The sequence below is a fragment of the Ctenopharyngodon idella genome, chromosome 12 (assembly GCF_019924925.1).
Source record: "Ctenopharyngodon idella isolate HZGC_01 chromosome 12, HZGC01, whole genome shotgun sequence".
NCBI classification, from domain to species: domain Eukaryota; kingdom Metazoa; phylum Chordata; class Actinopteri; order Cypriniformes; family Xenocyprididae; genus Ctenopharyngodon; species Ctenopharyngodon idella.
The window spans coordinates 23,743,842-23,771,049 of NC_067231.1; the positions used below are offsets into that span (position 1 = coordinate 23,743,842).

Genomic DNA, 27,208 nt, shown 5'->3' on the forward strand with positions numbered 1-27,208 from the left:
AATATTAATTTTAAAGTATAATTTATTCATGTGATGGAAAAGCTGAGTTTTCAGCATCATTACTCCAGTCTTCAGTGTCACATGATCTTTCAGAAATCATTCTAATACACTGATTTGCTGCTCAAGAAACATTTCTTCTTATTATCAATGTTGAAAACAATGTGGAAACTGGAATACATATTTTTCAGGAATCTTTGATGAATGGATTGTTCAAAAGAACAGCATTTATTTGAAATGGATAACTTTGGTAACATTATAATGTCTTTACTGTCACTTTTGATCAATTTAATGCATCATTGTTCAATAAAAGTATTCATTTCTTAAAAAAAAAAAATAATAAAGAAAAAAGTATGTCTGTTTGTCATTTTGGTGAAATTTGAGTGAATTCCAAGGATTAATACTTCACATACTAAAGTTTTTTGTTTTATTATAGCATAATTTTCATTTCTTTCATACAGGCCAAATATAGAAGTTTTTCAATGGAACATCGCAGCAGAGACATGTCCTCCATGCACAGCAAACAGGTATTGTACACATTGATTCTAAACAGACATTAATGAAAATTACAAATAGGCCAAGCTCCTTTGGTGTTATTTCATGTAATGTGTTTTTTCAGGATTTGTTGGTGTTTCTGCCTGTCGGCAGTCCTCTCAGTATGTCCTCCAGTGTACCTTCCAGCCTGGCAGCCACTCCGCCCAGCCCTGCACCCCCCGGCCCCTCATCAGGCATGAACGCCAACGCTCTTCCTTTCTACCCTACAAGTGACACAGTGGAGTCTGTAGTGGGTGAGTGATTGGTCAGGGAGGTAGTACACCCTAAAATTAAATTATGTTATTAAATATTAAAGGTACACTATGTAACATTTGGCCCTCTAGCAGTTAAAAAAAACTGCATGTATTTTGTGGAAGAACATTGTTTTGGTTGCGCTTTGCCTCTGCGTGACTGCGGATGAATATGATTCTTTCTCATAACTAAAAAAGGAGAGAGAAATGATCCTACTGCTCATAAAACATTCACTACTAGGCTTAAGAGATATAACCATTTTAGATGGAAAGGATTTCAAGCTGACTAGCTGAAGATGTTACTTAAGCTACATTAATAGACAAGGTACGTCCTTGAAAATAAATTCCAGCAGAGCGCATTTGCTCCGGATGAAAATTGTTGGTGTTACAGGGCTTGAATTTCAGCTTGGGATCGATCATATTTGCAAAATTGTACTCATTCCCGCAGATAAGCCACCTCTCAGCACTAAATTGAGTTCTTTTTCACTGCTTATTGTGCTTAAACAGTCAAATACGCACAAAATAATGTCAACATGCCAGTCTTGGCAAGTATTCACATAAACACAATCAGTTATATTTTAAGTGAACGTAAACAGTTGGAAAAGAAAACTCATAATGTAACATAATGGATCCATGTGTCAGGTCTTAAAGTGACAGCAGCCTAATATACCTGCTGCCAAATTATGAGATAATATTAAAATATCTATATGGCAGTTTTTCCCCATGTTATCCATGTAAAAATTGTGGCCAGTGAAAATGCTAAATGGCTAGTAACTTTGGAAAACCACTAGCCACAGTGGCTGGTGAGCAAAAAAGTTAATGTCAGGCCCTGGTTGTAGTTATGTACGAAAATATACCTTGAGCTTTATTAAAACTGTATATATTTCTCATCTTCACTAGAATCTGCCCTGGATGATCTGGACCTGAATGACTTTGGAGTCTCGGCTCTTGAGAAAAGTCTGGAGAGTTCAGCTCTACCCAGCATGGGCCTGATGCTGGGTTGGTGATGACTTTATAGTCTTATCAGATGATGACGATAGCATTGTTGCTTTAAACTGTATTGTCACAACTTCAAAAATTCAGCTTTAACATCTGTTTTGTTTTTGTTATTCTTTTTCCACAGGAGGCAGTCAGTTACAGAGTTCAGCACCTGTCAACATCCCTGGCTCCCTAAGTAGCCCCTCCCCTTTTAGATCACCTTCACCTTCTCCACCAATCAGAGCTCACCATTCTCCATTCCTCTCAGCACAGTTGCCACAACCCAGCCAATCAGAGAGTAGCTTTTTGGGGACCTCCCATGGTTCTTTAGGTTTGTTATTTTTATTGATTTTATGGCAGCTGACTGGGTTAATGATGTGTTGAACTGTGTATTTTCATCCTAAACTCTATTAAGCAGTATCTGCTTTTTTATTTTTTATTTTTGCAAGGCTCTTGCTTGGTATCAGAAAGAGTTTAGACCTCCTGTGACATATCTAGGTCAACATTCTTGTTTACAAAGGCAGTGAGAGTTTATAGCAGTCACATGTAGCATTAAATTATCAGTTGTCTTTTTAAAACAAAGCTGTTTTGTTTTGTGGTAATGAACTGGACAGACAATGCAGTGAATCCTGTCAAACATGATTTTGTTTTGTTTTTGTAGGTTTAAATGGCATGAACAGCAGTATTTGGGAACATTTTCCGACAGGCCAAAGCTCACCAGGTACCCCCCCTGCCCTGCTTTCCACGGGGAGCATGTATGCCGAGACGTCACGTCTCAAACAGGAAGTGGAGGAGGCACACAGGGTGCTGAAACATTGGGACCACAGCTGGAGACAGATGGCTCAGGTCAGACTCCATCTGTGTGTGTGTTTATGTGAAAGGAATGGGTGACCATATTTCACACTTTTATAGAGTTTTATTATTTATTTTTTTTCCCCCATGACCTCATTTTTCACCCATTTTCTGATTCTGAGAAATAATCTGTAGGATTACTGTACCTTTAAGACCACATGGAATGTATGCTTTGCTATCCTGTTTGCATGTAAAAATTACATGTTGTTCATGTTACATGTTATTACAACTGTTGTTCATCAGGATAGGCCAAGTTTCTGAATACAAATTAAGTGCTGGGCTGTAATATGTAAAGGCACTCATGATTGTGATGACAAGATTTCTGAACAACCTTTTCTGTTAACTGCCACAGTCATTGGCCGTCTTAAAATCAGATGCAGAGGAAGCTCGTCACTTGGCAGGGCAGCTGGGTATGGAGGCGGACCGAGCGCAGCAGGCTGAAGTGGAGGCGCAGCAGCAAGGAGCTCTCCTGGAGGAGGCGCTAGAGAGCCTACGGCACTCAGAAAACCCACATCTACAGCTTCACCAGCTACAGTTACTCCACAGACTTCCACTCAGCTCAATCTGCAGCCTGCAGGCACAGATCTGCTCCTGCTTACGCACTGTAGAACAGGTAATTCACACACCAGCTACCTGACAACTGATGAATCTTGTGAAAAATGTTGTTTCATCCAAAGTAATTATATTTTGCATTAAGAAATTATTTAATATAAAAGTATTATTATATTATATAATGGTAACACTTTACAATAAGGTCTTATTTGTTAATATTTTTACAGCATTAACTAATGTTAAGTTTATGCATTAAGCATTGTTAATATTAGTTGTTAAAATCTTAATGTTCATGTTAGTTCACAGTGCAGTTAACTATTGTTAACATTAAACTTTTGATCTTAAAAATGTTGAGATTAACATTAATTTAGATTAAAGTGTTGTTCATTGTTAGTTCCTGTTAACTAATGTAGTTAACTAATGTTAACAAATGAAACCCTATTGTAAAGTGTTTAACCAAGTGTTGTGTTAAACCTATATTATATTATATTATATTATATTATATTATATTATATTATATTATATTATTTAAAATACTAATATAAATTAATTCAATTAATAATAAATATATTATATTATTTAAAATGCGTTAAGCAAATTTTTTGCAGCAAATGCAAAGTTTTTGTAGTTTTAATTTTTTCGGTGATTTTAATTTGCAAATATAACTTCAAATTGGCTTGCAATTGTGCTTTACATTTTAAATACAATATTTTTTATGGTTTTCTTTTTTTTGGTTTTCTTTTTTTTTCTTCTTTTGATTCTGGTAATATATGATCTGGGCATTTCTTTAAAGGGTGAAAAAAAATTAACCCCAAAATGAAAATTCTGTCATTAATTACTCACCCTCATATCGTTCAACACCCGTAAGACCTTCATTTGTCTTCAGAAAACACAAATTAAGATATTTTTTATGAAATCCATGAGGAATATGACTCCTCTATAGACCAGAAACCTCTTGGATTTCATCAGAAATATCTTAATTTGTGGTCCGAAGATGAACAAAGGTCTTACGGGTGTGTAACGACATGAAGGTGAGTAATTAATGACAGAATTTGCATTTTTGGGTGAACTAACCCTTTAAGGTTCACCTAATAATCTGATGTACAAGCAGAGCTCAATTAGATTAATAATAAAACATGTTGGATTGTGTTTTAATCTGTCTTCTCTCTCTCCCTCATTCCTTCTTTCAGGCTGTGTTCAGGAAGCAGAGATTATATTGTCTATCTTGCAATGAGATGGGATCAGTGACGTTGCCATGCCAACATGGCCTGCACTGCGAACAATGTGCAGCCTCGACAGAATGCCCGCTGTGCACCGAACACCAGTAGAGCATGAATATCCCACGGTCATAAACTCAGACGTAATCCTAATGCTATAATCCAGACACTAGATATAAACCCTGACCCCTCACACGTTCTCTATTTAAAACTAGGGTTAAATGTATCACACAAAGCCCAAATCTAAAAGAAATGAAACCAGCTCAGCCTTATCTTGGACTTAATTGAGAAATATGATCTTGTTTTATGCATATTGACCATATCAATAAGACATGCCATGGCATATCCTTTACACTAGCATGCAAGCAGTCTTAAACCTCAGTGGGACCATTTTCTTCCTCGAAAAAAAAGACAATTACTAGAGAAACTATGACATACATGATCAGTTTGTGATATTTTCATGTTTATTGTGGGGACAAAACATCACATATATATATAATAATATGCTTATGTCTCATTGTAATCATAATTTCCCATGTATTTTAAATGAGAACAAAACAAACATAACCTGTATTAGTATTCTGACATTGTCTAAGTTTTGTAAAGCACTGATAATTGAGTTAGTGCTTATATGAAACGCATTTAGAGAGAAATATGTAAGTGATGATACCAAATTCTGATATTCCCTGTATGCTTTATGTAGAAGCATAACACATACAACACATATATAGTAAGACAATCCTGTTAGTTTTTTGTTTTTAAACATCTTTAAGTCAAAATGTGGAATGTCCTTCCAGAACATTCTGAAATGTTTACAGAAGAAATGCAGTTTGTGTATCTTCAGTGCAGCTGAAATGACTTTTACTAGACGGGAAGATTTCGTAATTAATACAGATTAGCATAGTAGGTAGCTATATAGGAAATTTACAATTACTTTTGTAGGATTTTTTAAAGGAGAAATTCCAGGAGACCGCTACACAGCAAAATGCCGAAAACAATGGTTTTGCAGCTTTTCATTCTCAGGTTGTTGTTGTTTTTTTTTTTTTATTAAAAAGAGTCATGGTAAACTGGAGTGCAAAAGCAAGAAGGCAAACACTTTTATGTAATTCCTAGAATTTGCATATTTTATTTAATGCATTTATTGAATGAATAATTTGCCTGTTTACTAAACAAACAGCACGTTCCCCAACTGCAGCTTTCTGTTCATGTAGAGGCATTTTATGTGAACACATTTCTGACACCAGTGGAGAATAGAAATCATGTGCACTGATTACCAAACATAAGAGCAGTCATAAGCTACGGCTGTCAGAAGAGGGCTTGACTTTCGATTTATTTGGATGATTTTAGTTGAATTCAGTTTGAAGGCACAGTTATATGGGATGCTCAACATACGACTTCCTTTGAAACAGAACTTCACTGTGAATTCAGAAATCACATGCTCAGTTTTGTTCATATACAGTGTCTCAGTCTGATTTTGTAAAAGACAATAAATGTATATTTTTGGATGAAAATGTTTATTTTTTTAATATAGAATAATATCATTACACATTATTACAATAATTAAAAAAGTTGGGCATTAAATAATGTTTTTTATATAACAAATAATAGAAAAGTAAAAAAAAAAAAAAAAAAAGTTAATTTGGTATTGATTCCTGTTTTTGTCCTCTCAGGCTTCCTGAGACTTCTTTTCTCTTTGCCTGCGTAATTTAACGAAGGCCTGAGCTTCTTTTTCACCCTTTCTGGCTTCAAGTAACCTCAACGTATTTTCACCTACAAAAACAGAGATGGCACAAAGACATTGAATGATTGACATAATTTAATCTCCCCTATGTCATTTCAATCTCATTTTATTTTAAACTAAGTACATATAACAGGAAGTGACATACTGTTGGGTTTGGGGTGCATCAAAGGTAGGCGTATCTGTGCAGGCTCTGGATTATGGGGTCCGCCTCCGACTCCTGGCACTGCCTTAAGAGACAGAAACGCCTCTCCTTCGAAGTCATCACTCCTCAAAGTGTCATGGTCCAGCACTGTCACCAGCAGACATGCGCCTGGAGACTGGCACTTCTCCAATGTAACAGAACTGTTTCCCCAAGAGGACAGAAACCACATTACAACCATAAAACAACAATAAAAAATTATATTTGGATCCTCTAAAACAGGGGTTCTCAAGTCTGGCCCTCGAGGTCCACTTTTAGCTCCAACTTTGATCAAACTCTCCTGCCTATAACTTTCTAGTAATCCTGAAGACCCTTGATTAGCTTGTTCAAATGTGTTCAGGGTTGGAGCAAAACTCTGCAGGAAAGTGGACCTCGAGGGCCAGAGTTGAGAACCCTTGAGCTGTCTTATTTAGAAGGCTGCGTCCTCAAGAGGTCACATTTGTAGGCTGCATATGTCATTGAGTCTGCCTCATTTCAGTAAAGTAACCATTGCATTCCAAAGTCATAATGAAATTACAACAATTTACACTTCACAAGGAATAACGGTCAATTTGATAATGGTTAAGGGGGTGTTTACACAACACCATGGCACCAAATGCTGCCTTTGGAGGACACATTTCAAGGTAGGCAGGCATCAAAGCATGTCCGAATCCAATGTTGGCTTTACTTCCCATTTCCTGAGATACCTTCATCTGATCAATTATTGAAGGCAGTATAGATGTATCCTTCACTGCCTTTGATATCCCACAATCCTGTGCATTCCATTCTGTGACATTGGAGCTAGAAAAATAAGAATGGTGTCCGATAGTTGTGTTTGCTGGTCAGTTGTTTGTGTGTAAATGTATGTTTTTGACCAACATTTTCCACTTTTGATGTCATTTCTAGCGAGAAATTCTCATCAAAGCTCGCGCTATTTTGCGGTAGATCATTAAACTGTTAGGCTGCCTCTGAAGTATGTCTGAAATCAGTTTCGTGAGGTACCTTCATGCACAAACATGCCTTACAAGTCACTGCCTGATAAGGCAGCGAGGCAACAAGTCAGCTGCCTAGGTTTTTGGATGCAGCCTATGTAAACTACAAAAACATATTCAGTCTATAGGTGCGTAGTGTTTCTTTACAAAGTGATATTGCCAACTACTGGCCTGGCATGCATAATGCAAGATTTTTATTTGTTTTCATGAATCCGTGCGAACGGGGATCTTTTTGACAATGTTGTCTCTACGCGAAAAAAGCAAAAGAAAAACTTTTCCACTTTTAGTACGTCGTTGTCATGTAAACATATCCTAAATTTGAGGCTTTCTACTAAAAGACAGCTTGAAAGTGAAAGTTGGTGTGTGGCATGTAATGTAGAAAGAATGAGTATGATTACTGAGTGTTTGGTTTGTATTAAAACCAGGAGAAAAAGAGGAAGAAACACTTTTCCCTTTCAGTCTTTGGTTTTTTTTTTTTTTTTTTGGTTTTTTTAAATCCTCTTCTGTGAATCTAGTGGACGGCAGCTTAAAATACAGCTTAATACCCAGCCAATGAGAAAAGAGGGAGTTTTGTATGACTTCTAAAAGTGAACAAACTGTAAGGTTGTCATGAGAGTAAGAGCTTTTTTTACATACAATTCAAAGGACTCTTCAAACAATGGGTTGAGATCGCAGTTCTTGATTTTGGTGGATCGTGGCTCTACTTCAGAGAACACGTGTCTTGGTTCTAGAGACAGCTGAACAAAAGGGTCACTGGAACCTGTAATGGACAAAACAATCCAGTTTCATAGAATCAACAGGGATCAGAGGCACAAAATTAGTTCTGAGAAAAGCTGCAGCGTCATTTATGTGCAGATGCCACTTCTGAAATGTATATAATGCAATGACACTCAGATATTTTTAAAGGGATAGTTCACCCAAAACTGAAAATTCTGTTATCTTTAACTCACCCTCAAGTTGTTCCAAACCTGTATGAATTTCTTTCTTCTGCTGAACACAAAAGAAGATATTTTGAAGAATGTCGGTAACCAAACAGTATTTTTTTACCATACTATGGAAGTCAATGGGGTCCATCAACTGTTTGGTTACCCATATTCTTCAAAATATATTTTGTGTTCAGCAGAAGAAAGAAATTCATACAGGTTTGGAACAACTTGAGGGTGAGTAAATGATTTCATTTTTGGGTGAACTATCCCTTTAAGTGTTGTCAGTGTCAGAGCACGATAGTTTCAAGACCTCCCGGCTCTTGATTCATCAGATTTCCAAATTCTTTTATATTAGCTAGCAAAATACAAAAGAAAAGCGTTTGTCTTCTCACCATTTGAGTCGAGAGGAATTAGATTGACAGCGTTGAGAACCTCTACATGCAGTTTCTCCTCTGAGCGTTTGTATGAGGTGATGAGAGTGACGGCTCCGTATTTCTCTCCATTAAACACTTTCTGTAGGAAATGTAAACAAATCAGCAACACTTCGTTGGCTCTAACGGGTAATTTCATACTCTGATCTCACCTGTTCCCACACTTTTCTCTCGAAGAACTTCTCTATCAGCTGATTAGAGCTTAAAGCGTTTTGAGTCAGGTTTACCCGCAGTGTCTGAGGAAAAAAAATCATGAGTTCGGTGTTAGTAAGATTTTTTTATTTTTGAAAGAAGTCTCTTATGCTCACCATGGCTGCATTTATTTGATCAAAAATACAGTAAAATCAGTAAAATTGTGAAATATTATTACAATTAAAACCACTTTTGAGCACTAGCATACATATTTGAACGGGAACAAAAAAGAAAGAAAAACAAGAGCATAAAACAATAACACTGACCTTATATTCCTCAGTATGTAGTGTTTCATTAGGTAGTCCATTCCCTTCAGCATAAAAACACTGTTCTAAACACTGACAAAACAAAAACATAAAATTAGATTCTTGCATTTCTGAAGAAAATATGAGGGGTGATTTATCTATGCAAAACTTTCCACCGTGATTCTAGGATGGCTGCCAGGGTGTTGCTAAGAGGTTACTAAGTTGTTCTGAGTGTTTTTTACTTTATTAATATGTGGTTCTGGGTAGAAAATTCTAAGTCTGAAGGTTTAGAAACAGTTCACAAGATTTGAAGTAGCATTAGTGCAGGATGAGTTACATGCTAAAGTGTAATATTTAGGGTTAGGCTGAAAGGCTGAACTAACCTGCAGTGTGTACAGTAATCTCTGGAAGTAAACCAAGTTACTGTCTTCCAGCTGAGACACCTGATGCAGAATCTTAACTGAGTTCATCCACAATGGAGTAAGAAGACTGAAAGAGACAATTAAAACTTATCAAGAAGCCTGATTACCTAAAGTGAAAACTAAAATATAAAGATATAGTCACGCTGAAAAAGATACCTGTTAAAATTTTCCTGAACCAAATTCTCATTCATATACTGCAGTTCTTTTTCCAAATATTTCATTAAAGGAACCACAGCCTAAAAATAGAGATTTAAATACTCAGTATTGCAGTGGTTTAGAAAAATGTCATTTTAAACCTCAAGCTGATAAAACTCAAAAACGTATGCCTTACTTCCTCTGTATCTCTGGAGGGAAGCCTTTGACGGGAAGCCATGTTGCGAACATGTGTCTCGATGTCTGTCTTTAGCTAAAAAGAGTGACAACAAACATGATAAAATGTGTTCTGGTTGTTTTGTGAAAGCATCACTGAGCACTTTCTTATTTTTACTTTCATTACTCTGAGGAAAGTGGAAACATTCTAGCTAATGTTAAGTTTCTCTCAAAATTATGAACAAACACTCTTCCAGTAACATTGATAAAACATTCGTTCGAAGTTATCTGGTCTTTAATAATGTTCTCAAAAAGTTAGCACAAAAACATTATTTATTCATCATTCATGGAACGTTTTTTTCATAATTTTTCAGGTTATAACACTACCTGTTTCTCTGTTCAGCAATATCTGCAAGCTCTGAGAACCTTTCTGATCTTTTAGGTTTGATTTTTAGGATTTAGAGCAGATTATTCCCATCATACTTTGATAACAGTACAGACAGTGTTGGGGAAAGTTACTTTTAAAAGTAATGAGTTTCAATATCGTGTTACTCCCTAAAAGTAACTAACTGCATTACTTAGTTACTTTTTATGGAAGGTAATGGGCTATGTTACTTTTGTGTTTCTTTTTCTCACTTGAGCTGGCCTTCCTTGTTTTTTTTTGTTCTTTTAATAACAAAAAAGTTCTATTTTTGGCAAATGTAAAGGCCCTTTCACACCAAAAGTGAAATGAAAAGGCCTCAGGCTGAAGGAACTGCAAATTCACGCCTGTACAGTAGAGGGCGTAGCTCAAACAAAACAACACTTACTTCAGCAATAAAAAGATTTCAACATTTTATCATTTTAACTTATTAGTATGGTTGAATTTGATCATCAAAGGTCAGCAGCAAAGACATTGGTTAATAAAGTGAGATAAAATACATAAAGGCCTGGTTTCACAGAAAGGGCTTAGCAAGGGTGACCACATGTGCCATTTTTTTTCCAGGACGCGTCCTGTCCAGGATTCCTAAGTTGCATAAAATGTCCCAGTTTTAGTTTTGTTTTCATATTTGCGGAAGGTAATGACTGAAAAATAATTTGACCAATAGCATGCATTATACATAATCGACCAATCGTGGCTTGCGAGAAGGCTGGATCTACAGAGAACGGTCAAAGCATTGCAAATACGACAACATTTTAATGCATTGCATGAAGACTGTCAATAAGAGCAGTGGCTTGCACAGACCTCTGTGTAGAAATCGCGTTCCGGGGGCACATTGATATGACCACTTTCATGATTAAAGAGGCAAGGGCTCAAGCCATTTTAGGCAATTTAGAAATCCTGGACAGGGAAAAATCCTGGTCCTGGGAAAATGGTACATATGGTCACCCTAGCTTAGCCTAAGCCAGGATTAGGCCTTAGTTCAATTAGGATATTTAAGTAGCTTTTATAAACATACCCTAGAATTTTTTTTTATTTTTATTATTATTATTTTTTTTATTAACTTATTTTTAGAATGTTACTCAGATATTTTGTTGTAAATTCAAAAGTAATGCTTTACTTGTTACGTTAAAAAAAGTAATCTGATTACGTAACTCACATTATTTGTAATGCGTTACCCCCAACACTGAGTATAGATGCCAGTTTGGACACACCTATTGTACTCTCAATAGTAAAACTATGAAATAACAAATGAAATAATCTCAAACTGATGCCACTGATGATGTAATCACAGTTATGATACCTTCTTCCCGAGCGTGTCAACTGCAGAACGGATCTCTCTGTTCAGGAGGGACTTTGTGTGTTGCAGCTGTGATGGAAGTGTATTCTGGAACTGAGTTTCTCCAATCACGTGTCGCGTGCGTTCCCGGAGCCCCGCCCAGTTTAGCTGCTGTGGCAGACGTGTCAGAACGGTGTGCAGATGCTCTAGATCGTTCACAACCACGCACAGCTAAATAAATATACATAAACCACAATGAGTTACAATTATAACCAAATGCAGATAGTCACAGAACTCGAGCTAAAACACCATGCAAAGTTAAAGACCACACCACACGAGAGACTCAGAAAAACAAGATGTTAATACAAATTACTATATAAACCAGACTGAGTGTGCCACATATAAGCTGAGAACTATATAGAATGAATAAGTAATTTTACATGCACATTTAAAACACATCTAAAAGTGAAAGATAATGACATCTATATCACTATTCAGATATGTTTTATAAACCTAACCATGTGCTATGGATATATTTTTATTTTATTTTATTTTAGCAGGCCATAAACCAACCATTATATTACCCATTATTTGAATAAAAAAAATATGAAATTACTCATTTAAAAAAAACTCCATTCAAAGAAGAAAATATCAGCCATCACAAAAATTCTGTACTGGATTAGCAAGAAAAACAAAGATGTCTTTGATTTGAACGGGAGTGACAATATGTCTATGAAACCTGAATTCACCAAAACCAGTCCTGTTTGAATAGGACTTACGTTTTCTAACCACTATCTATAGACAGAAACATTTAGAATAGGATTTTGAGCAGCAAGTACAGTGAATATGAGTGATCATCATCTCACCATTTTTATAGCACTGTCTCGATCCGAGTCTACAGAGAGCTCCTTCACTCGAGCCTTCAGCATCTGACAGTATGTTGATGCAATCTTACACACATCCTGTAACACAGACAATACAGCCGCATTAAGAGAGAGTTACGTGGTGACACTGTAAAACGCACATCTACTGTATATTTATACATCCTACAATTCAATTAAATGCTACAATTTTTGTGTGCATGTGTGTACCTCTGTGAGTTTGACCATCAACATGAAGGCCTCCTCCGGGTCAGGCCAGCTCAACTGATCCCAGAGCTGAGCAATAGGGTGAAGACATGCTGCAATGTCCACTGCAGAAGAGCTGTGCTTGATGGGAACTGCTCCAGTCTGCAGCGGCTGCAACTACAAGAGACAGAGAGATGATGTGAGCATATGTACTTTCCTTGAGCTTCAAGTCAACATGACCAACTTATCAAGCCATTTTAATCTTATATGTAATGTGAATGAACAAGAACAACGATAAGACAGTTCTTCAAGTAGAAGAGCTTTACTATCTATTACCTGATCCACTTGCACAGCCTTTTCCACCCTCTCCATTGTGGTGCTAAAGGCTTTGTTTAACCAGTATGGAAGAGCATCTCTGAAGTCCTCGTGGAAACATGTGAGCTGCAGTAACTTCCCTCTGAAAGGGAAATCAAAACTTCATGTTTGTGACGTAAAGATTTTAAGAAAGCCAGAAAATACCCCAGCCATTCTCAGAACTTTAGCTAACTTTGTAGCAAGGTTCTCTCAAGATTATGAACAAACATGTCAGTAACGTTAAAGGATTAGTTCACTTTTAAATAAACTTTTGCTGATAATTTACTCACCCCCATGTCATCCAATATGTCCGTATCTTTCTTTCTTCAGTCGAAAAAAAATTAAGGTTTTTGATGAAAACATTCCAGGATTTTTCTCCATATAATGGACTTCAATGGACACCAAACGGTTCAAGGTCCAAATGACAGTTTCAGTGCAGCTTCAAAGGGCTTTAAACGATACCAGACGATGAATAAGGGTCTTATCTAGCGAAACGATCGGTCATTTTCGAAAAAAATACAACTGCATATGCTTTATATAAACAAACGTTCGCCTTCTAAGTGCCTCCGCCAAAACCGCATTTCTGTATTCTCCAAAAAGCTTACGCAGTATGTCCTACACCTTCCCTATTCAACTTACGGAACGAACGCAGCGCCAGTTACATTTTTTCCGTAAGTTGAATAGGAAAGGCGTAAACATTTTGGAGAATACATAAATGCGGTTTTGGCGGCGGCACTTAGAAGGCGAACGTTTGTTTATATAAAGCATATACAGTTGTATTTTTTTTCGAAAATGACCGATCGTTTCGCTAGATAAGAACCTTATTCCTCGTCTGGTATCGTTTAAATCCCTTTGAAGCTGCACTGAAACTGTCATTTGGACCTTGAACCGTTTGGAGGCCATTGAAGTCCACTATCAGGAGAATAATCCTGGAATGTTTTCATCAAAAACCTTAATTTCTTTTCGACTGAAGAAAGACATGAACATCTTGGATGACATGGGGGTGAGTAAATTATCAGGAAAAGTTTATTTGAAAGTGGACTAATCCTTTAAGAAAACATTCGTTCAAAGTTATCTGGTCTTTAAGTTGTTCTCAAAAAGTTAGCACAAAAACATTATTTATACATTGTTCATGGAACGATTTTTTGTTTAAAAAAAACAAAAAAAAAAACGGATGTTTGGTAAAATGTTCGCCTAACATTTTTTTTTTTAAATGTTAGTACTTTTTTCAGAATTGTGAAATGATAAAATGGAATGTTCCCTTAACGTTTTTAAAGCATTTTTAAAAAGTGGGCATTTTGAACATTCAGAAAGAACGCTTTTACAATGTAATGGGAATGTTAGCAAAACATTCTTAGAACATATTTTGTTAGCTGGAATATTGAGTTGAGATTTAAAGGGATTTTGAGTACATCATGTTACATGTTACATTCAGAGGTTACAGCCGATTGTAGGACTTATCAAAAGTGCAGCTGTGTAGTTGATGAATAAAACATTTAAAATTCATCATCAATATTTTAGGTTAAAAGTCATATGTACTGAATAAAGTGTATATTTTACGTGCTGTAACTTTTGCAATTGTTGTTCACAATTTTAATCACCTTTTAGCATTTGCTGTTCCCTTAAATGCATTTTTACAATATCAACAAGCAAACATCTGACCTTTTTTGTAAGAAGGCTTTGTCTTTGTGGATGGCTTGCAAGGTGAGATACACAGGAAACAAGCTGTTTGCCAACGGCTGATCCATTTGATTCTCCAACTGAGAGAGTGTAGCTTGTAACTCCTCAGCCAGCTGTTCACACACACAACATACAAAAAGTCTAATCAGACAACAAATGCAGAATAGTTTTTAATGTGTATATATTTCTTGATTCTCACCAGAGAGTCCAGTTTTTGGTAAACCACAGTGAAAACATCCAACTGCACAGCACTGGAAAAAGAGAGTATTTTATTATAAAGAGAGTCATAAACACTTCTTGTCAGTGACGTGATGGACAAGCATGGCTATCAAATTAACTGGCCATCATTTTAGTGGCACAAAAATGGCCTAAAAACAAGTTCAAAAATGGTGAAGATTAGGCTTTCTTAATGAAATTAAATCCAATGAGCAGCAGATATATTCAGCACCAACATCCTGAAGAAATACACTGGTTAGAAGTAAACGAGCTGACTAAATTACAACAGAAAACGACCTTATAAATTATAGTATATGCATTAGTATATACAGAGTTCATTATTCTTACCTGACAAACACCTTATTCCAGACATCTTTACTGAGTCGAATGTCTTGTTGCACTTCTCCAATCAACAGAGAGAGGGCACTGACGGTCTCTAACAGATCCTGTCAAAGAGCATTTATCATGAGCCTAAACTTACACAAAATTATTGGAATAACATATTTTCTGTATACATATAGATTGAATCTTAATAATCTGCATAGTTTCTCACCTTGGTCATGGGCTGATGTAAACCTTTTTTAATGTTAAACCACTCTACAGTGCCATTCTGGGAGAAAAGAAACATGCTTTGAATAATAAACAAAAGACTTTAAAAAAGTTTTAAATTATATATATATACAGTCATGTGAAAAAGAATGGGCACCCTTTTGAATTCTACGGTTTTAAGTATCAGGACATAATAAAAAGTCATCTGGTCTTTAGCAGGCCTTACAATTAGGTAAATACAACCTCAGATTAACAATAACACATGACTTATATTACATTACACAGTGTCAATATTTATTTAACAAAAATAAAGCCAAACTGGAGAAGCCATGTGTGACAAACTAAGTACACCCTATGATTCTGTTGCTTGTGGAACCACATTTAGCAAGTAAATGTTTTCTGTATGACTTTATCAGTCTCTCACATCATTCTGGAGGAATTTTTGCTCACTCTTCTTTACAACGTTGCTTCATTTCATTGAGGTTTCCTGGCATTTGTCTATGCACAGCTCTAGCCACAGCATTTCAATCGGGTTGAGGTCTGGACTTTGACTCGGTCATTGAAACACCTCGATTCTTTTCTTTTTCAGCCATTCTGGTGTAGATTTGCTGGTGTTTTTGTGACCCCCAAATTTCATGACACAATTTGGCCAAGTTTTAGCTGTCAGACAGATGGCTTCACATTTGACTCTAGAATATTTGATATACAGAGGAGTTCATTGTCGACTCAGTGACTGCAAGATGCCTAGGGCCTGTGGCTGCAAAACAAGCCCAAATCATTACCTCTCCACTGCTGTGCTTGACAGTTGGTATGAAGTTGTTTGTGCTGATATTGTGTTTGGTTTTCGCCAAACGTGGCGCTGTGCATTATGGCCAAACATCTCCACTTTGGTCTCATCTGTCCAAAAAGACATTGTTCCAGAATCTCGTAGTTTGTTCAGATGCAGCTTTGCAAACCTAAGCTGCGCTGCCATGTTCTTTTTACAGAGAAGAGGCTTTCTCAAGGCAAGCCATTCAAACATGCCATACTTGTTCAGTCTTTTTCTAATTGTACTGTCATGAACTTTAACATTTAACATGTAAACTGAGGCCAGTAGAGTCTGAGGTGTAGCTCTTCAGTTTTTTGCAATTTCTCTGAGCAGTGCATGGTCTGGCCTTGGGGTGAATTTGCTGGGAGGACGTCCACTCCTGAGAAGATTGGCAACTGTCTTTAATGGGTGTCCTTTCTTTTTCACATGACTGTGTGTGTATATAATATATATATATATATATATATATATATATATATATATATATATATATATATATATACACTTTTATATATGTGACCCTAGACCACAAAACCAGTTGTAAGGGTCAGTTTTTTGAAATTGAGATTTATACATCATCTGAAAGCTGAATAAATAAGCTTTCCACTGATGTATGTCTTTTGTCCTAAGGTTTGTTAGGATAGGACAATATTTGGCCGAGATACAACTATTTGAAAAACTAGAATCTGAAGGTGCAAAAAAATCAAAATATTGAGAAAATCGTCTTTAAAGTTGTCCAAATGAAGTCCTTAGCAACGCATATCCACTCACAAAAACAAATTTTTAATATATTTACGGTAGGAAATGTACAAAATATCTTCAGGGAACATGATCTTTACTTAATATCCTAATGATTTTTGGCATAAAAGAAAAATCGATAATTTTGACCCATACAGTGTATTGTTGGCTATTGCTACAAATATACCCGTGCGACTTATGACTCGTTTTGTGGTCCAGGGTCACATATAAATTGAGTCATACATATATAGTCCCAAAACTGTCCTGTTTGTTCTCATGTACACACAAAACGTTATTTTGGACATGTGTGCAAACAGTATTTTATTGTGATGTAACATGTTAGAACTATATATTGAATAAATAGAACATTGAATAATTTTTAATCATTATTTGTTACTCACAACAACAGCATCTGTGACCTCAACGTGCAAGTCAAATTGAGCAGGATTGAGCTTCTGAAATGCTCGGGTCTTACAAATCTGGACAAGAACTCTATATAAACACAAAACAGAAATATACTTTATGGGAGTTTTGCATAAAAACAATATAGACAGAAACAAATTATTCATGGCTAACTTAAGTTATGTAAGTCTGTGTGTGTTACCTGAGCAGTGTATGTAGTCGTGGTGTGGTTTTAGGGTTTGGAGGATAAATGTCCCTGTATTTGGACACTAAGCAGAGCCCATACTGCAGAAACCCATGCAGAGAGTCACCTAGCTCCTGTTTCTGTTAGCATACAAACATGAGAGAAGAACAAAACAACTTGGTATAGGTATTTATTTGACAAAATTATCTGAAAAGAAAAGGTAAACTACACTGAAAAAAAATGGTAACCTAAAAATGGTAAATTAACTGGTTTTATTCAAGTCAAAAATATTATGTAACATCACTGAACCAACCTATATGCATTAATTTGTACCAACAAAACTCATTTTTATGGGTTAAATCAGGCAGAAATAGCTCTTTAACCCCTTCAGACATTAATTATGTTCCAGTGAGCAAGTTTTATCCACTTGATATTTGCTATTCTTTAATGTATAAATGAGTCTAAAAAAAGATTTGTGCTCATTTTTTTTATTAGATTTTTTTCATGTCCATTACAATGGACATCACGGCTGAAGCAACAAAAAATATTTTAACCATGAACTTTGAATATTATCACTTGATACTATTAAGATTAAAATAGGTGCAAGTTGATGATGCTACCATGAACATAACATCTGCACATAAAAGATAAAAAAGAGCTCCTCCTCCTCCTGTCTAGTTGGTTAGCCATGTCTATCTCTTGTGATGCCTGAATCAGCTTAAGTTATGGGTCATACTTTCATTGTGATTGGTTGATCAGGGACCAATCAGTGACCAGGCAGTACTTATATTATAAAAACATAAAATCTTATTGGTTTAAACCAAAATCCATGTGATGTCCATTCCAATGGACACAGGGTCTGAGGGGGTTAAGGTAACAATTGCTGGTTACCACTTTTACAGTGCACAGCTACAGGTTTTATTTTACTATGCAATAAAAAGACAAAAAACTCTCAGGAAAAAGCATATATTGACTACAGTATTTTGTTGGTTCTCTCTTGTTTTTGCATGTGTTCATGATTTCTTGCCTGGCCAAATATTATGTTTGCACAATTTCATTGCTTTATCACAAATAAAAACTAAATATGAAATAATGTTTTATAATATTTGAATAAAGGGTGAAGATGTCATTTTTTCTAGGCCAGACATCACACACACACACACACACACACACACACATATATATATATATATATTTAAAAGTCTGGAGTTGGTAAGGTTTTTAAATGCTTTTGTTTTTTTGGAAGGAAAAAAAAAACAGAATAAAAAAAACATTGTGAAAAAATATTACAATTTTAAGTTTTTTATTTTAATATAATTTAAAGTGTAATTTATTCATGTGATGTCAAATCTGAATTTTCAGCATCATGACTCCAGTCTTCAGGGTCACGTGATCCTTCAGAAATCATTCTAACATCCTGATTTGGTGTTCAAAGTTCAAAAGGACAGTATTTGAAATAGAAAACTTTTTAACATTATAAATGTGTTTGTCACTTTTGATCAATGTAATGTAAAAAAATTTAACAGTAGTCTTATTTATATATATATATATATATATATATATATATATATATATATATATATATTTTTTTTTTTTTTTTTTTTTTTTTTTTTTTTTTCAGACATTTTAGATTTTTTACAAAAATTATTCAGACATTTTTGATATTTTTGATACATTTTTACTAGTGGGCGCAGGACACTATAGTTCATTTATGTAAGTGAGGATAGCAAAATAAAGTAAACTGTGACATATTATACCCAAAAATTTCTCATACAGTGAACTACTAGTAAAATTGATAAAAATTTGGGACCAAAAATATTCAGACACTTTGACCTGACCATGTTTTGCTTAAGTGTTATCTGACATAATTAAGATTATTTTTTTTCTGACACAGTTTAACTCTGAGATCTTGTCATATTTTATTACCATTTTTTTTAAACTAAAGTGAATAAACTGTATTAACGAATGAAATTTTCAAGGTGTCTGAATAAATTTTGGTTTGACTGTATGTGTGTGTATATATATATATATATATATATATAAAAACAAAAACAGACCTAGAATAAAAGCACAGAAATGTTTGTTATGTAACATGGTAGCTGCTCTCTTGTGACAGTAAAGACATGCAGCTCAACTTTACCACAGCATGACGCTGGGGTTTGATGAAATGATATCAGTTCAAAACACTGATGATTTATGCGATAAACTGTCAACACATCATGTGACACTGTGCAACATTCCTGCTTGTGATGCAGTGTAAAAAGTACTTTCTATTTCTGTACATTGACACCCACTCTAAAAGCTATATGTGTCAACGTTCACATCACATGGGGAAAAAAACTGCACAAGAATCACCAACCTGCTGGTAGGGGAGTTCCTGTTGGTCCCAGTGATACTCTATACTGGTTAGCTGCTGGAAAAGCACGGTTGAGTCCACCTCCAGGCTTTGGTAAAGTTTGCTGTATGCCACCCACTTCCTGTAAAACCCCACAAACAACCCACACGAATGCAAAAGAGATTTAAATTCAGTCGGCATGTACTCCATTCATTACATTTAAACTGCACGCTAACACTGTTGAGTTCATCTAAACTGGGTGTATAGTTTAAATCTGTACATAAAAAGCACAAATCAGCATCTGCTTTCAGATATGTAAAGCGTGATATATGACATGTTCTTACGCCAAGTCTTGGAGGAAAGGTGAAATGTCATTCTGGTTGGCGTAGTACTCGAGCAGGGCCGTCCCCTCCCCACACAACTCTCCCTTCCACGGGTTACTGTCCTGAGGGGTGAGAGGATTAAAAAAAGACAGAAGGATGCAGAAAATGTTGTGAAAAGAATAGTTAAGCTTTAAACTTTACAGTATATAAACAGTATTGTGCAGCAGGAAGTGGTGTTGAAGCTTACACAACCAGTGGCTGTTTTTTCAAGATATTTCATCATTTTTAGAAAAGATTTCATAAATTGTCTGCTAAAGATGTACCTGTTGTTTAGAGATATGAGCTTGAACAAATTGCTGCAGGATGCCACAGTAGTTGACATAAGGACTCCGTCCAGCACTCAGGTTCTCATCTCTCTGCCAATCATAATTCAACCATCAGATTAAACAATCAAGTCAATACTGAGTAAATAAACTATATATGAAGTGTACTAAAGGTCTAATAGTCAGGTTGCAATGTTCATCTCTGGTTTGGGCTTATTTTTGGTCTATTTCAAAGGGGTCAAGACCAGTCTACAAATAATTAAATTGTAAGAAAGACTAATTTATTACTAGATCCTTTTATTGTATCTTATAACTCTGCCACTTTGTTTGTCATTCACTTTGGATAACATACTACATATCATTGTTATTTCAGTATTATTAAAGACATTATATACAGAAAGACTGTGCACTTGTATTATTATGAATGGGGGAAAGTGCAACGCGCAATATGATGGAACAAGTCCCGCCTTCTAAATAAGAGCCAATCGCCGATTGATAAAGTCATCACATCACTGCAGTTGCCGTTTGAAGCTCCAGTTCCAGCTTAGGACTGCGCATGTGCGTTAGCTTGATCCAGCCTAAAAAATGCAGTTTTTTGTCATGACTTAGTTTAGAAAAACAAAATTTATAAGACAGTTGTTGTCAGATTTCATTGGTGATTTCAAATATGAAATTTAATCGAAAGCTTTGCGAACAGCTTTGGAGAATTTGATGTTTCCCCATTAAGAGATAGGAGCTGCACTTGCATGCCTGAGAGGCTTTTCAAAGATGGCCGCCGAGTGAAATGACTTGTGACTTTATGAAATGACTTATTTATTTCAGTATTCATTTTAAATTTTGTTTTATGTTTAGTCATTTGTTATGTACGGAGCCCCTGCACATGACATGCAAGAAAAAAAATTAAATCGTGCGCACGATTTACTAATTCGTTCCCTCGATTTACTAAATTATGTGCACAATTTACTAAAACGTGCGCACGATTTACTATTTTGTTCCCTCGATTTATAAATCATGCGCATGATTTATAAATCGAGGGAATGAAATAGTAAATCGTGCGCACGTTTTAGTAAATCGAGGGAACGAAATATAAATCGTGCGCAAGTTTTAGTAAATTGAGGGAACGAATTAATAAATCGTGTGCACGATTTAGTCTACTATTTTTTTTTTTTTTCCTGCATGTCATGTCCGGGGCTCCGTAGTTATGTGCTTTTGATTTTATTATTTTTTTCTAAATATTAATATTTAGATTTTTTTATCTTATTTATTTCCAGTTAGTCATTTTAGTGTTTTAACTTTAATTTATTTAAGTTATATATTTTTAGTACATTTCTAATTTTAGTTCAAGTTTTTCATCTCTCATTTATATTTTATTTTACTGTATACATGTATAATAAAACCCCAAAAACAAACCTAGAACAAAAGAAATGTCATGTAACATTTTAGCTGCTTTCTCTTGACAGCAAATGTGTAAATATGCAAATATGTCTTAACTTTAATATGTTTTAACTTTAATTTATTTTAGTTATTTTATCAACATTTCAAATTTAGTTCAAGTTTTAAGTCTCTTATTTATATTTTATTAACAATGTTTTTAATAGTTTTGGTTTACTTTTAATGATTATAACCGTGCCATAAATAATAATGCATAAATATTTATGTTCAGTTCTCAAACATTAGATGAACTGAAAATAATACCACATGCTTTCGTCCTTCACACAGTTGCACTTCACTTTTTAAAAAGACATTAAAATGACACTTTTTTTTTTTTTTTTTTTAAAAAGGTGCTTGCAACACAGTGGAAGATCCTTTTGCGATCTTTACCAGTTAAAAATAAACAGAAACCACAAACAAAAACCACCATTTTTAAGTACTGCACAACTGTATGTCCTGCTGATTCACACAGGAGAAAAAGCCTTCACCTCTTTATGAATGAATTTAAGCTGAAGATGACACTGTCCTCTGTCTGGGTATGTCTCTGTTCGGGGCTCCAGTTTATACCACGTGTCCTCTGTGCAATGCAGGTCCTGCCCACAACACACATACATACAGTAAAGCACATGCCATGCAACAGAAATATGAGAGATTGAGATTTCTGGGTACTTTATATTATAATAATAATGTATTATATTATTATATTTATTTAAATATTACATAAAAAGTCTTTTGTGTCTGAGGTAGGACATGTCTTGATACAGGTCTGATATGAAAATGTTAAAAATCATAATAATGCAGTCATTAATGAGTGTAATGCAGAATACCTTCAGCTTTAGAACAATATACCCCAAAAAATCATCTTGGCCTTTCTCTTTTTTTGCATCTTTTAACATCCTGTGAAGAGACAGTTGAACACTCAGCATTAAATTAAATGCCAACACCATTTTTTTTGTTGTTTTTTTAATTACTTAAGTGAAAAACTTTCACTTTAAAATAAAATTTAAATTTAATTTAAATTTGTAAACAGCTTTCAAAGCTTATTTTAAAGCCTTGGATGTTTCAAACCTTTTAAGTCCATGGATGTTTGTGCGAAACTCATCAAATTTTTGCACTAGTGACACCTCCTCATCTTTGTCCCTTTAAAACAAACATTTCTGATGTCCTTAGAATTATAAAATATACAGTACAATACAATCAGTATTTCTTATTTCTCAAAAAAAAAAAAAAAAAAATCTCTTCACGTACCACATCTCAATGTGGAAATTGCCATTTGACATGTCTTCAAACTCTCTGTAAAAGAGGAGCGAGTGGTGAGACCAAATGATCTGCCAACAAGTTGTGGTAAAATACTTTCTATAAAAGTTTTGCATACTCACAGTTTGAAGGTCTCGTCCCAGATGGGGTTGAGAGTCTGTTTCTTTATGGTTGTCTGCAACACCTGCCCCTTAGCTGAATCCCGCACTACTGCTTTCTGAGGTTTATTGGATGATCCACTACCATGACAATCCTTGTCTTCTAGGATCGACAGCAGGCAGTACGGATCACTGAATCCTGTTATCAAAAATGCAGAGAAGGTCAGATACATGTAAGAGGTTGTCTGGATATTAGCTATTTTAAAAATGCAATGTCTGAAAATCCAATATGTTTTTGTATGTTTATTACACTATACTGTAAAATTAACATCCCTCGTTCAACAAAAAGCAGATAAAATCATACCACTAATGTCCTTCCCCAGAATTCCCTTGGCTTGTTTCACTGTAACCATGAGGCAGTAGATCGGGGCCTAGTCATGGAGAAATGTACATAATTCAAAAATAACAAATTAAGAAATGTAATGATATACAGGCAAAAATAACAAGCTTTTCTTGCAATCTTGCCACCTGTCAAGTTGTTTGCAGATGCTTTCCGGGGGCCTTGATCACCCTGACCGGATTATTTTGCAGTAATGACTAGCTGTACATTATGCCTTATAGATTACACATATGTGACACAGGAGATTATATAATAATTTTATGTAATTTTTGACATTATTCTTACCAACGAGCTCTGGACTTTTTCACTCATGGTTTTATGCTCTGCCTCTGTCATGGAGAATGCCTGTCAGAGAATGAATATTTAAGACATAATTTATGTTTAACATAATCTAACTATAAGACTACAAAAAATCCAGAAGTGTGTGTTGTCTTACCTCTCTGATATAGTCTTGAAGCTGCTTGGCATTGTATTGCTCTTTTGTGTGTGGTCTTCCTAAACTATGAGTGATTGTGTACAGAAGCTCCTTGTACAGCGGTTTGAGCTACAGGGACAATAATAGTCATTCATTTTTTCACAGTGATCACAGGAAAATACTTGAAGTTATATGACTCTGATGAATCATTACCTCCTTCTCTTTATGTCTCTTTTCACTCTCCTCTGGGTTCTCAGAGTCTTTGAAATCCTTGGAGATATAGCAAATATAATAATTTATTTAAAAATCATAGATAGAGTTTTAAAATCCCTTCAAAAACTAATAATAAAAAAAAAAAAGATTACAGAAGGAATAATTCCCTACCTTTCTGTTTAGTTTTCTGGTCATGCCAATTCTCCGTGCAGGGGAGGACTGAAAGGGGAACAAGAGTTTCAATTAAATTCAGTGAGAAAGCAAGAAAGTAAGCAAGAAAGAAAGAAAGACATACAGTACCTGCCTCGGTCGGATCCGACTGGACCCTGCACTTTCATTGTGGGACTACAGACAGAAACATATAAAACAAAGACAGTAATTAATAATAAATGTACAAAAGCGTTGGTAACAAAAAAATAGAAACAGCATCCAAATACAGTACTTCTGTTGTTTGCCTGCATGTATTCCAACACAGTAGCCCAGTGGGTAGTGCTATTGCCTCACAGTGAGAAGGTCCCTGGTTCGAATCTTGGCTTTCTGTGTCGTGTTTGCATGTTTTCCCTGTGTCTGCGTGGGTTTTGGTAAATTGGAGATGCTAAATTGCCCATAGGTGTGAATGCATGCGTGAGTCCCAAAGAGGAGGGTTGGGGAAAGACCTGGCGACCAACCTCGGAAAAATCCTCGCCAAGGAAATTCATAGACAGTCTCTCGTGTTTTGCGGGAGATGGCCCATAGAAACTGACTAAAATGGTTCTTAAATGAATTCAAACACTAGTACATCATATGATTGTCTGTTACTAATTATGCCAAGATATAAAATCACACAATATATAATATCACATATCCCCCTATGTGATCAGTTATCAAGTGCCAGGATCTTTATGGAACATCCCAATGCAAATATGCAATGTTGACTTGTCTTCTCTGCTGTGCTCTGTACTTCCTTATTATTAGCAATAAGGAAACCTCATGATAGTGACCCACAATCATGGGTTTCTGTGACACATTCCTAGTGTGTAATGAGTAAAGACGGCTTAATCTTACTGAAAAAAGAAATAAAGGAACTATGTGTGTCCCTGGAAAAGAAACCAGTGGCTGTGGCTGTGATTATCAACTGTGGTACTGTGAATATATTTTGTGTGTATACGCAGTCACCTCGAGGGAAATGGATTAATAAACATACTAAATGATGCTTATTTGAAAATGTAAAAATGCAGAAAGTTTTCTGTGATGGGTAGATTTAGTGTAGAGGGATAGAATATATGGTTTGTACAGTATAAAAATCATTATATCTTTGGAGAGTCCCCACGAAGATAGCAAAACCTAACCTGTGTGTGTGTGTGTGTGTGTGTGTGTGTGTGTGTGTGTGTGTGTGTGTGTGTGTGTGTGTGTGTGTGTGTGTTTGTGTGTATCAGTAGTTTAGGTTAAAATGTTTAAAATGTTTTTAATCTGTAACAGGTCACTATTACATTTTTCTACCATTTCCAATCACCTTTGGGCATTTTTGCAGTTAATAATAGCTCAAAATAGTCCTGTAGTGTGATAAATTATTTTTTCAGAAGTACAGATATTGTCACTTCATAAATATGAGGTCATTAAAACCAAAGTATTATAAAAAAAAAAATAGTTTAAAATTGCTTTAAAATATAGCACTGCAGGACGCTGCTGTCACTGTTTGACATGTCAATACCACTACGTAAGCAACATATCAGGCTTTAGACTCAAAATACGTTATGAAGACTATTTTGACACCATTAAAAAAATAAAAAAAAATTTAAAAAAAAAGGGAAAAAAAGATTTTTAAATAGCCATGAATTTTACTAACCTCTCTAGGAGGAAGAAGTAGATTTTCCCCCTGTGTGGATGCCCCATCTTGGACTGGTACCATATTTGACAGCTGTTTCTGACCTACACTCCTTTACATGAGATACTCCTCTCCCGATTATTCAGCTCTCCAAAACACAAGCAATGTAAGTAGGCGAAGGATGCTTACAGCTTTTCTTGTGTGCTGTATCAAAGAGTCAAACGCCTAAATGGACACAAGTGTTGAGTCTTCACAAACGTCTCATGTTTAGGAGCGCAGTGTTTCATTTAGGGTGCGGAAGTTGTCGTTTCCTGTTAAAGGTCGGACCTGCAACTGAACTGTTTCTTCATACAGCAGAAACTGCTACCACGTCGTCTCCTCTTGTTGTTCTGTCACTCCATCTTCCTTCCTCTCTCACCATGCACAACCCTATGCCACTCACTCTTCATCTTAATATATTTATTCTCTATTTGAACCACCACGGTGCAGTTTTAGTTGCTTCTTCTCAAACAGGATGCTCTGCACTCATACTTTCCATGGTTTGACAAGATGTCACCCGTCTGTAGCTGTAGTACACTAATATTGCACCATTTGATGTGAATGGTGCTTGCAGTGTGTGATCCGTTCTGGTGAATATCAGCAGATAACTTTGAGTAGTAATGGAAAACACCACTGATTTGCATTAGGAGAGGAAAAAGCTTCAGACCGCAAAGCAACAATGGTGTCGAATCTAACATGTAACAAACTCTCTGTTGGGAAGAACCAATGGGAGATTGTGTTTCTCAAAATAAAGACAGTGCTCATTAATCTGAAAATATCATGACTAGACTAGATGTAGATTTACATCTTAAAAGAAACTGTAAATTAAAGGGGAAGAAAAGAGAAAAAGAAGCAGTTTTTTCTTCTTCAGAAATACTCCAAGTTCTTAACAGTTTCTACTGAAATAAATAACTGGAAGCAAAAAAACAAATAGTTTGAAACAAATACCATCTGTTATATCTACACTAAGGGGAACAAATGCTTTACTATGTCTGTCTGGAGGCATAATTGCATAAATTTGTTTTGTTAAACTTAATTTTGCATATACAGACAGC

At 35.5% G+C, this 27,208-nt stretch overlaps 2 protein-coding genes and 1 long non-coding RNA gene across 5 annotated transcripts in view; 2 read left to right on the forward strand and 1 right to left on the reverse strand.

Annotated features, from left to right (window-relative positions):
- unk (unk zinc finger) overlaps positions 1-5,892 on the forward strand; it is a 20,790-nt gene extending 14,898 nt beyond the window's left edge. For all 3 annotated transcript variants that reach the window (XM_051913908.1, XM_051913907.1, XM_051913909.1), the window contains 7 exons: positions 459-524; positions 617-785; positions 1,683-1,781; positions 1,906-2,091; positions 2,422-2,606; positions 2,965-3,225; positions 4,355-5,892. In XM_051913908.1, the coding sequence (XP_051769868.1) occupies positions 459-524; positions 617-785; positions 1,683-1,781; positions 1,906-2,091; positions 2,422-2,606; positions 2,965-3,225; positions 4,355-4,492 (1,104 nt within the window). In that variant the 3' untranslated portion in view covers positions 4,493-5,892. The remainder of the gene's footprint in view (positions 1-458; positions 525-616; positions 786-1,682; positions 1,782-1,905; positions 2,092-2,421; positions 2,607-2,964; positions 3,226-4,354) is intronic.
- Positions 4,824-26,718, reverse strand: unc13d (unc-13 homolog D (C. elegans)). The gene is made up of 34 exons (XM_051913906.1): positions 26,136-26,718; positions 24,611-24,655; positions 24,482-24,529; positions 24,311-24,367; positions 24,119-24,226; positions 23,968-24,027; positions 23,647-23,713; positions 23,307-23,481; positions 23,176-23,220; positions 22,996-23,067; positions 22,755-22,824; positions 22,416-22,520; positions 20,497-20,589; positions 20,195-20,295; positions 19,875-19,992; positions 17,534-17,655; positions 17,331-17,421; positions 15,388-15,444; positions 15,183-15,280; positions 14,818-14,869; positions 14,601-14,731; positions 12,921-13,041; positions 12,609-12,761; positions 12,384-12,479; positions 11,542-11,748; positions 9,840-9,914; positions 9,665-9,744; positions 9,470-9,575; positions 9,108-9,179; positions 8,802-8,885; positions 8,611-8,731; positions 7,929-8,052; positions 6,268-6,464; positions 4,824-6,151 (listed from the first exon to the last, which is right to left on the reverse strand). The coding sequence occupies exons 1-34, from the start codon at positions 26,196-26,198 to the stop codon at positions 6,048-6,050; spliced, it is 3,318 nt and encodes a 1,105-aa protein (XP_051769866.1). The 5' UTR covers positions 26,199-26,718; the 3' UTR covers positions 4,824-6,047.
- On the forward strand, positions 6,428-7,970 carry LOC127523334 (uncharacterized). Its single transcript, XR_007932847.1, has 2 exons — positions 6,428-6,567; positions 6,722-7,970. It is a non-coding gene; the product is annotated as an uncharacterized LOC127523334 (long non-coding RNA).
- Positions 26,719-27,208: the final 490 nt, after the last annotated feature.